The sequence below is a fragment of the Tachysurus vachellii genome, chromosome 9 (assembly GCF_030014155.1).
Source record: "Tachysurus vachellii isolate PV-2020 chromosome 9, HZAU_Pvac_v1, whole genome shotgun sequence".
NCBI classification, from domain to species: domain Eukaryota; kingdom Metazoa; phylum Chordata; class Actinopteri; order Siluriformes; family Bagridae; genus Tachysurus; species Tachysurus vachellii.
In genome coordinates, this window is record NC_083468.1 from 20,383,873 (window position 1) to 20,394,784 (window position 10,912).

At 36.6% G+C, this 10,912-nt stretch overlaps 1 protein-coding gene across 1 annotated transcript; it reads right to left on the reverse strand.

Annotated features, from left to right (window-relative positions):
• Positions 1–1,350: 1,350 nt before the first annotated feature.
• On the reverse strand, positions 1,351–9,491 carry mlc1 (modulator of VRAC current 1). Its single transcript, XM_060878652.1, has 12 exons — positions 9,388–9,491; positions 7,104–7,373; positions 6,894–6,983; positions 6,708–6,761; positions 6,335–6,436; positions 5,796–5,897; positions 5,586–5,654; positions 4,694–4,810; positions 4,538–4,594; positions 4,210–4,332; positions 2,778–2,939; positions 1,351–2,511 (listed from the first exon to the last, which is right to left on the reverse strand). The coding sequence occupies exons 2-12, from the start codon at positions 7,338–7,340 to the stop codon at positions 2,431–2,433; spliced, it is 1,194 nt and encodes a 397-aa protein (XP_060734635.1). The 5' UTR covers positions 7,341–7,373; positions 9,388–9,491; the 3' UTR covers positions 1,351–2,430.
• Between the last annotated feature and the right edge of the window lie 1,421 nt (positions 9,492–10,912).

Here is a 10,912-nt window from a genome sequence, read left to right on the forward strand (position 1 = left end):
CCCAAACCAGTCTGTACCGGTTAGGGCGACGCGTATTACGACTGTTTCCAAATATAGAACCCACTACACCGCTGCAGCAGCTGGATTTCGCTTTAAAGTTACCACGTGCTTCAAAGCAGCGGTGGATGTAGGCAACAACAATAAAACATAGATGTTTTAGAATACATGCAGTTATTTCTTAAGGCAAGACACTTCAGCTGGATCATTTTTAAATAACAGATATAACAATCAGTTTTTGCTATACATTGGACTGCTCTCATTCTTACAAGTAGACTGTTTTTTTTTTCTTTTTTTTTTAAGTTAGAAAATTATTTTTTATATATATATATATATAGGGGGGCACGGTGGCTTAGTGGTTAGCACGTTCGCCTCATACCTCCAGGGTTGGGGGTTCGATTCCCCCCTCCACCTGGTGTGTGTGGAGTTTGCATGTTCTCCCCGTGCCTCGGGGGTTTCCTCCGGGTACTCCGGTTTCCTCCCCCGGTACAAAGACATGCATGGTAGGTTGATTGGCATCTCTGGAAAATTGTCTGTAGTGTGTGAGTGCGTGAGTGAATGAGAGTGTGTGTGTGCCCTGTGATGGGTTGGCATTCCGTCCAGGGTGTATCCTGCCTTGATGCCCGATGACACCTGAGATAGGCACAGGCTCCCCGTGACCCGAGGTAGTTCGGATAAGCGGTAGAAAATGATTGATTGATGATATATATATATATATATATATATATATATATATATATATATATATATATATATATATATATATATATATTGTTTAATGAAAATAATTATATAATAATAAAAAATAATATATAATATTCATTATTATACATTCATTTTTTTGTATTAGCAATCAAATTTCATAGTTTGAAGCAGTGGTTTTGATCAATGTATTCATTTTATTTTGTTTATCAGAAGGAGTGCTGTGATGTAAAAAATGATTGATGTAGACCAAATGTTGTTCTTTTTGTACACAGCAAAATCCCTAGTTTTGAATTAACACTGTAGGTTAACAGACAAATTAACTGTAGTCAACACACTTTAAGGAGCTGAACACTGGAGATTTTGCTGTGTCTTGCCTAGTAAGTTGTGTTCATGATCATAAATGAAGCTACTTATTAAAACAGGTTGTTTCAGGAAATCCAGAAATGAGGACAGTAATCCAAGTTCTTTTTTCTTTTTTTTCTTTTTTTTCTGTAGGATTAATCCAGCATGCTGAATATGAAATAAAATAATGTGCAGGGAAAAAAGTGCCAGCCAGAGTGTCAGGTTTAATTCAACAGTTTTCATTTACATATGTTAAATCACATAATGGAATCAAACCCTTATTACATAGCTCCCTGTTTTAGGAAATTATACAGAATTTGACATTACAGTAATTAGCATTAGTGCAACTGACTTAATTCTATAATATATAAACACTACTTGGATACACACTAAGATTGTCACTTTTTCCACTTTTTCCATGAGTTAAACACAGGCCATTTACAGTGTAACTAAATTATGTCTAAGAGGCCCAAAGCCATTTTCCCTGACTAATGTGATTAAAAATAACCCAGTTAGGTAGTGGAATTGCCCAATAATTTTTCTTTCTCGTCTGTCGATGTAGATTGACTGTATTTAAGGAGAAAACACTGTTACTCTGTCCCTGCGTACAAGTCACATAAAATAGGAAATTATTAAATATGCTGTTAGTGTTATGAATAAAGTGTATTTTATGAAAAGAAATTGTTATACTTACAGAAAATCCTACAGAAAATATGACAAAAATACAGACAATGTACTTGCTAGCTACAAGAAATGTGTAAACTTGGTGCTTTATATGTACTATATAGTGCAAAACTCTAATAGAAAATGCTTTACTTGCATAGCATTTGCCTAGCCACATGCTTAGATTTTCTAGACATATTACAAAAATGCAGTCGTACATTTAATGAATGATTCAGTACATGCAATGTAGCAAGGCCTGGAATTTACAGTGGATTCCTAGACAGGAATAAGTTTAGTCACACTTTAATATAAATCCAGCTTTACTGTACATATGAACAGAACATGAGTTGTGAGTTTTATTTCTTTGCAGAAGGTGTTACATTTACAGCATTGGTTAACGCCTCAACTGTTCCTCTTCTGAGAATTCTGAATAGTCAGAATTATTTCATTTTAAGAATAGATATATGGACATGGGAGTTATTTAGATGCTTTATACAGTTGTATTTTAAAACAGATTCTTCAGGATATATCCCTGTCTCTAAACTCCCTGGCAAGGACTCACTGACATGTCACCTTCTGACTGCATTTAGTATTCCCTCCTTGTTCTCTCTTATTTTTACTCTGTTTTCACTTGTTCTTCTTTTACTCTCACCTTCTCATGTCCTCCTCCACTCACTTTTATTTGTCATTACTGATTGTTCTCTTTATTCCCTGCGCCTGTGCTCACTGGGCCATTTGAACTACCACAGCCTTCCAGGCCTTCTCTTTGTCAAACTCTCGCAGTGTGCCATTGGATCCATGTTGCTAGGGGAAAAAAGAGATGCATGTAAAAATGCAGTATTTATGTGTCAATCAAAATAGGTCAGAAAGCTGAGAATGTTTTTGTACTGTTCTGTTTATGTTATGATGTACAGTATATATAGTTATATACCAATCCTCCATCACTCACTTAATTACCTTAGACACTTCCTGTCTTCTTTGGAGGATGTGCAGTGCTAAGTGAACATGTGAACATTTATGCGTGTGTGAGGGTGTGTTATAAGGACCTATGTGTATGTGTGTAGTGTTACCTCACACTGGTATGGTTCCAGATGTGAACTGTCATCCCTCTCTGGTGCTCCTATATGTAGCTGACCCTTGTAAGAGGCACAGTGTACCACAGTGGCCAGTGTCAGGCCTGCCTGGACCAGCAGCAGCACCATCAGTATCATTAGGAGGATGTCATATGATTGCTGTACACACATACATACATAAAATAATGTATTACACATGCTTTTATGTCATTGTCATACTACTTCAAACATGGTGTCCATTATTATGGGCATATAAGATCTGATCAAACATAGTATAGCCTCACATTGCATGAAGAAAGATCCAGCAAAGACTGCATATAAATTAATACTTTATGCCAAATTTTGAATGATTGGCATGCACAGTATGTGGGCAAATGAGTTTATAATAAAATTTTTATAATAGCTAAATATGTATGTCTCATCTATCTAGAACAATTCTATTAATCATTTATGGGTTTACTATAGTTTTGAATAAGTAAAATACAAAGTGCAATATCAATAGTACTATCATTTACTACACATTATTTTTCTAAATGTTAGTATCCAATGTCAAGGGAAAAAACACTGGAGGCAAAATGCAGCAAAAATATTTTAGCCACAGAGTACACAACATTAATGTTGATGAGGATGATGATGCTATAAGAAATTCCTAAAAATAAAGAAGTACAAAAACATTTCTGTGGACGTAAACCTCATTTCAGTATGTAATAATGAATAGTGATTGTACAAAAAAAGAGAAAGGTAAAGAGAAAGATAAATATTTAAAAGAAATTAAAGACAAAGCATCCACTGGAATAAACATTTGGCCACTTAGACTCCCAGAACCTCTGAAGTGTCTAGAATAATACAGCATAATACATACATTTTAATTTCATTGTTTCACTGAAGTTACTGAATGATTCATAGCAATTTCTGCATAATTGAAGTAACAACTAAAGATAACTAACTCAAAAATATGCTGGATCCTTGGATTTAGGTAAACTAAAGAGACAAAAATGATAATCATATGTTTTTTCCAGCACTAGAGCATGTTTGATCTTTATTATCAAATTATGTATGAATCAATTAAATATCATATTATCCTAATAATATTAAATAATATGGGCATAGATTTACACATTTGATAATGAGACATGTCTGCAATATTTCTTTTATTTTGCCACCCACCCTGTTTTATTATTTTGTTACATTTTCAAACTTTATTACCTCTTACGAAATCTAATGCTCTTTTCGCTTTTTACTCATGTTTTTTTTTTTAAGCTGTGAATGTCAGGTTCTGCAGGTGAATGCATAATAAATGGAGCAATTGTCAAAGTCCATGATGAATTTGCTCTTTGCTGCTGATGAAATATTGTGAAAGGTATGCACTGTCATAAATATAAATTTTTCAAGATTTTTTTCTTTGTTTGGTGACTGAAAATTGACTCACCTTGGCTGCAGGAACCTCTTGGTGGAGAATCTCAATAAAATTCAACACGCTGTTAGACAAGAAGCCAGAGGCAGAGAACAGCAGTGGTGATGTGACACTGCTGATGGCAATCAATGTCTCCACCTGTAGCAGAGAGAGGGAGAGTGTAAGAAAGGTAGTCAAACAGACAGAATACCTGAAGTGAAAGAAGTGTGAAGAAGAAAGTATAGTAACAAAAGAGAGAGTGTCTTGTATATCTATCTGTTAAGCAGACAGACAAATAAGCTAAACTAACGAGCATGGAGAAGTCCCATGAGCATTTAACACTGGAGAAGCTAAGATCACTCACCAGGCATTTGCTGGGGTATTCTGACACCACATGACTGGTTATGGCACTTGGGAAACACTGCAAAGAACATTTTAAATCAAAAACAAGATTTTGGGGAAATTTAGCTAAGCACTTTGTAGACATTATGTTCTTGTTCTAAAAGCAGACAAGACTCACAGCCACTAGAATCCAGAAGAATGTGACAGAAACGTAGGGCCCTGGGAGCAGAGCATCCATATTGAGAGCAATAATACCACCGAATACTGAAGAGATCCCAATTATCACCTCGATCACCTACAAAACATACAATGCTAGTGGAATAGACATACAAAAACATATTGCAGATTATAGACTTAAATCTAAAAAAAAACATAATCAGTACTTGCAAATACATGATACCAAAATGAATCCCCATTATACTGTACATTAGATGACAGAACATGGATAAACTTCTAAATTTGTTGAACTTCACCAAATGTCATTAGAGGTACAAATTGGCATCATGTGAGACTAACAACCTTTTCAAACAATCATCATATTTTGTTGATAAATAGGAAATGTATATGTTGTTTTGGTGTTTTGGGGCTGTTTGTGGCTGGTAGTTGAGATCTTGTGAAGACTAATCATACAACTAAGGCCAAGAGGCCGAGAAGGGGTAGCTGGTCATGGGTGTGAAAGATGAAATTACTCTCTCCTCTGTCTGTCAGTCAGTCAGTCAGTCAGTTTAGGGTGTCTGGGAGTTCATGTATGTGGAAGAGGGCAGTCAGCCTGTGTCTTGGTAAAAGTATATGATTGCTCTCCTGCTCTCCATTTGTCATTTGATAAGTCATGTGATATGGTGAACGTAGTGGGAATTGATAATTAAATAGGGACAAATTTGGAAGAAAAAATAAAGACGCTTAAACTAGAGGAGAGGGCCAAGCTCCCTCTCTTAATATCTCCTACATTGTTACTAGAAGATACATTGTTTCATAGATATATCAATGTACATTTTGATTAATTCTCTTTTCTATATTTCTGATAATATTTCTTTATCCATCTACTTATTAATCTGCAGGAACTGACTCACAGCATAAGCCTTGAGAAGACGGGAAGGGAATTTAGCCGGAGTCACAGCCATAGGACCATCATATACTTGCTGAAGAAAAAGAATCTTATATTATAGATCTCAGTAGTATATTGAGTATAGTATATAGACATAATAATAATAATAATAATAATAATAATAATAATAATAATAATAATAATAATAATAATAATAATAATTAAATACACACACCTTGCTGTGACTGCAGCAGTCCTCTACAGAGCGAGCTGACAGGATGACAGTGCTGGCCATGAGGGCTTCTAGCAGAGTAAGCAGGATCAGGTTAAAGTTGATCTGGCCACAAGGACAGAAACAGTCACTGTGTCAGTATTATTATTATTATTATTATTATTATTATTATTATTATTATTATTATTATTATTATTATTAATAATATTAATATTGCTGTTGATATTAGTATTAATATTAATATTAATGTTAACAATAATACAATAATTTAACAATTATAACAATAATAATAACCATTATGTATTTCAATAACAACAACAATAATAATAATAATAATAATAATAATAATAATAATAATAATAATACATACATACATACATACATACATACATACATACATACATACATACATACATACATACATACATACATACATACATACATACATACATACATACATACAAAAAACCCATGTAGATCCTTGTGACACCTGTATGACACCTGTTTGTTGTCAGTTCAATGTATCAAAGTAACCTACTCACATTGATGGCTGATGGGCTGAGAACCAGCTTGCAGCCAAACCATACCAGGCATGTAGTTGTCACAGCAAATGTGGACACATACACCAGTTGAAAATCGAACACCTGCAAATATAGTACAGCTTAGATGACGCATACAAGGTCATTTATATATGTATATATAACAGCAGTATATAATAGTTGCCAGAGTAGCTGCTGGGGCAAAATGAAACCATAAATTATAAAGCTGTATATTCAGAGTAGCTTTGATCAGATTCAATGCATCATTGCATCTTTATTTCATTGCAAAATGTAACAAAGTTACTGAAATGCTGATACTAAAAAATTGGGTGTCTTAAATTGCCAGAAAAGAAGTGTTTGTTGTTTAAGTACTTACTGCTACTCGCCAGTTTGTGGCAATGGCAAAGCTCACCACTGCAGCTGGGATACTCTGCAAAAGAGTAAACAGCCCAAAAATTATTTAAAGCAGAAGGAAAAGAACTACCTGAGTTCTACTTAACAATATGGAGTTATATATGAATTTATATATGAAATTTGTGTCTGCTTTGTAAAACACACTAACCGCTCCAGCTGCACAGCGCAAATAATCCATTGCATCAGGAAACACATTACCCAGGTAGAGAGAGAATCCCGCTGTGATCAGGAGACTACACTGAGAATCATATCCATACCAACACAAAGGTACACACACAAATTTAAAAGAAGATATAAGCATCTTAGTTTAACCAGAAATAGTGTGCATATCAATGCTGTTAAATCCATGAGCTCTCACCCCAATGAGGATGCTGTAGAGCCAGGCTCTGTAGCTGAAACAGGGGTGTAATGGCTCAGCCTGGTCCAGATCCAAATCACTGGCTCTCACATCTACTATGTAGCTGTCCCTTTCCACTCTATCCCTCTCTCTCTCCAGTCGTCGACTCAACGATCCACCCGCACTTGCTCGATCGAGGGTGGGTATGTGAGTGTAGCTAAACTCTTCCCGTGCAGACTCGTCCTCCCTCTGCATCATGTTTAACTATTGTGGCCTTCAAATCCAAACCTTCTGCAGCGGGGATAAAATCTATATCATTTGCCAATGATTTGGTATTTATCATGATTATTTATTATGAAGCTTTTTCTGTTTTCTAGGCATTTCTTGTCATTAACTACACATGGATTATGGAAGAATGCAGTACACCTAGAAAGAATTCAGACTGCTTCACTTTTCCATAATTTATTGCATTAAAATTTTACTCAGAATGAATGTGTTCAGAGGCAGCATGGTGGTTTAGTGGTTAGCGTAACTCCCATTTCCATGGTTGAGGGTTTGGGTGGAGCTCCACCTGAATTGTCTGTAGCATATGATTGTGTGATGTGATGGGTTGGCACCCTGTTCACCCATTTCCTTGCAATCCATCTCTCTGTCAGATAAGAGGTAAGCAGTGGCTCATTGGTTAAGATGTTGTATTAATGGACAGATGGTATGTTGTCAAATCCCAGCAGCACTAAGTTGCCACTGCTGGGCCTCTGATCAAGGCCCTTAACCTTTAAATGCTCAGCTTTATAAAAATGAGATGGATGGATGATGCTTTCAATAACAATATTGTCATTTTTCTCTTTTACAGTTTCAATATTTAACATGTTATTAACATTGATCATCCTTGAGATGTTGACTGGATGATTCTGGAAGGCAAGTGTATGTCTATGTCAATACATGTCAGAGCAAAACAAGCCTTGTCGAATTGTCCTTAGTTACAAGACTGTGTCATAGGACAGACCTTGTAATCTTGTGAAGGTCAAGACTTTGCAGTCTTGAAGGTATCAATGGTTTCAATCATTCTTCAAAGGAAGAATATTCAAAACAAAACTATTCCTAAAGCTGACTGTGCAGCTACAATGAGCACACTGAGGAGAAGGGCTTTAGTCAGGATGGTGAACAAAAACCCAAAGGTCAAACTGATTCTGTATTTCAGTAGTCCTGATTTGAATTGGGAGAAACTGCCAGAGGGACAATCATCTCTGCAGTACATGCAATCAGGTATTTCTGGTGGAACAGCCAGACAGCAGCCACTCCTCAGTAAAAGGCAAATGATTTATTTGAGGATTCTATGGTTGATATGAACACTTTGACTTGGATGTGAATGTGGAAACCAGGCATTGCTCATTAACTGGCCATTAACTTACATATACCTTGTCTGAAGGAAATTTATCTGGAATGAATAAAAATACAGAGACATAACTGAGAAAAGTCAGCACTAAAGAGCACTCAAGGCATCAGACAGGGTTCAGGGTTCATGGCCGTTCCGGAGCCATGACTTCAGCATGACAGCAACACACCCCATCCAACCTGGCAGAGTGTGAGAGGTTGCTCAGACAGGAATGAGAGAAGATCCACAAATCCATGTGTTATGCTGTAGCATCACACTCAAAAAAATTGCTCCAACAAATTGTTAAACGTAAAGTGCGTTCGCAAATTAAAACTAAAAAATAGCATCAAATGATTATTATTAATGAATGGAAATTTCCGTATTCCTTATCTGTTATAGATTAATGAAAAAAGAACATAAGAGGTTGTATGACGTCTAAAATACTGTCTGAGTTTGTTGTATTCAAAATGACACATTTGTATTCCTCTTGGCTATTTAAGATTAAAAATGATTCACAGTATAAAAGCAAAAAAAGCTTCTGTAACTACTTTAACATAAACACTGAAATCATGTACATGGGAGCTAAATAACATTGTGCTGATTTTCTACGTCATGATCTATTGAATTCATTATATTAATTCCCTTTGTAATCTATTTTAAGGAATATCTTATAGCTACTAAAACACTGTCACTAATCAGATTATAATAGTTTACACTGATTTTCATGGTGATCAAAGAAACAGGACAGAAATAGGATAAGATCTGAATCCTGAAAAGAAACACATGTTGGCACTGACTCATTAAGTGCACAAAAACAAGCACCCCCCTTCACTCGTCCCCTGCGTTTTTATTGTCAGCCCCACTTTTTCCTCATACCTCAGATCTGTCTGATCTATTTATTTCTTGTCTTTCTTCATCTCCCACACTCACCTGTTCCGTTTCGTGTTGTTCCAGTTTATATCAGCCCACCAACTGTCGTTCAGGCACACCCATGGTATTCAAGCTCGTCTGTCTGGTGGTAGTCTTAACAAAATCCTTCTCTCCCCACTTCTACCCCCCCTCTTCCCGCACTCTCGTCCTCTCTCACTATCCCTCAGAAAGTTTTGGAGCAGTTAAAAGAGAAGAACAAAAAAGTTGAGTGTGTGGCTGTGCCAAGCTGTCTGTATGCCAGAGAGGGACAGGCTATGCATGCCAATGAAGAGAGGAGAGATAGAAGGGGGGGAAGAGGGATGGGGCGCAAGGCAGGGGCTTTATGGCCCGAAACTTCAGACAGCCTTAAACAAGGGCACAAGGGAGAGCACTCATACAAATGAATATCTACAGCTGCCTAAGACTCACTGTAGAAACATAAAAAAGATTTCATATATGCATGAAATCACACCAAGCCACACACTGGCTTCCACAGTGTGGATTCAAATTCATACATTTTGCTCTTAGCTGGAATCTTGTAAAAACCTCCCATCTTCCCTCATTACTGGATTCCCAGTAGAGAACAAATAATCCAGCAAAGCTATCTGTCCCACTGTGCTTTTATAAAAGTCTTGAGCAGTGGTAGTGATGACAAAAACATGCTCCAGACTGTTTCACCAAGCAGCTGGGGGTGTTTCATGCAGCTCCTTCTAAACCAGTCACCTGATCAAACTTCCTCAGCCACTGTGACCACTTAGCTGGTGCTGTTTTGCTGGGGAATTTAGATTGGATGAGAGATGAGAGAAAAATAACAGAGCTCAAGTTTGCCCGCTTTACACAGCAGTACAGTTCTAGTTCTCTATTGTCCTTGAATGGTTGGTATCCATGGATACGTTTTGAACAACTCCCACTATTTCCCCCTTCACCACATTCCTCTGCCCCTCCAAATGAAGTTCACGTGTTTGTCTTTCTATCCTTGTGAGGACGTTCCATTGGTATAATTATTAATGCGGCTGATTGTTGCAAATTGCATTTAGAAAATCTAACCCGAGAGAGAGAGAGAGAGAGAGAGAGAGAGATTTGGAAGTAGTATAACCAAGTGACAAGCTGTTCAAGCTTTCTGATTGTTCCTTTTAATGTGTTAAACATCTAGACCAAGTTCTTTAGACATTATATATTTACCTCCCTATAGTCAACCACTGCTGTCTGATCCTTGTTATTCTTTTTTATTTACTCTCTGACTTTTATTTCAGCATTTTATTCCTGCCTTGAATCTATTTTGAAATAAGTTTTATTCCTGTCAGTATGCTGGTCCACACAAATGCCACTCATAAGTTACTTCCTGTACTTGTTCAGTCAGTCATCTTCTGGGCGTGAAGCTTGAATGAACTTGGATGTGAAATAGGGTTTGGCCATGAGGTTCGAATTGTAATATATAAGCACAATGACAGTTTGGCAGAAGATTCGATTAAACTCGTAATAAAAAGGTAAAATTTATAAGCCTTACAACTCTAGGGAACACGTCCTACAATCGATTACCACATAA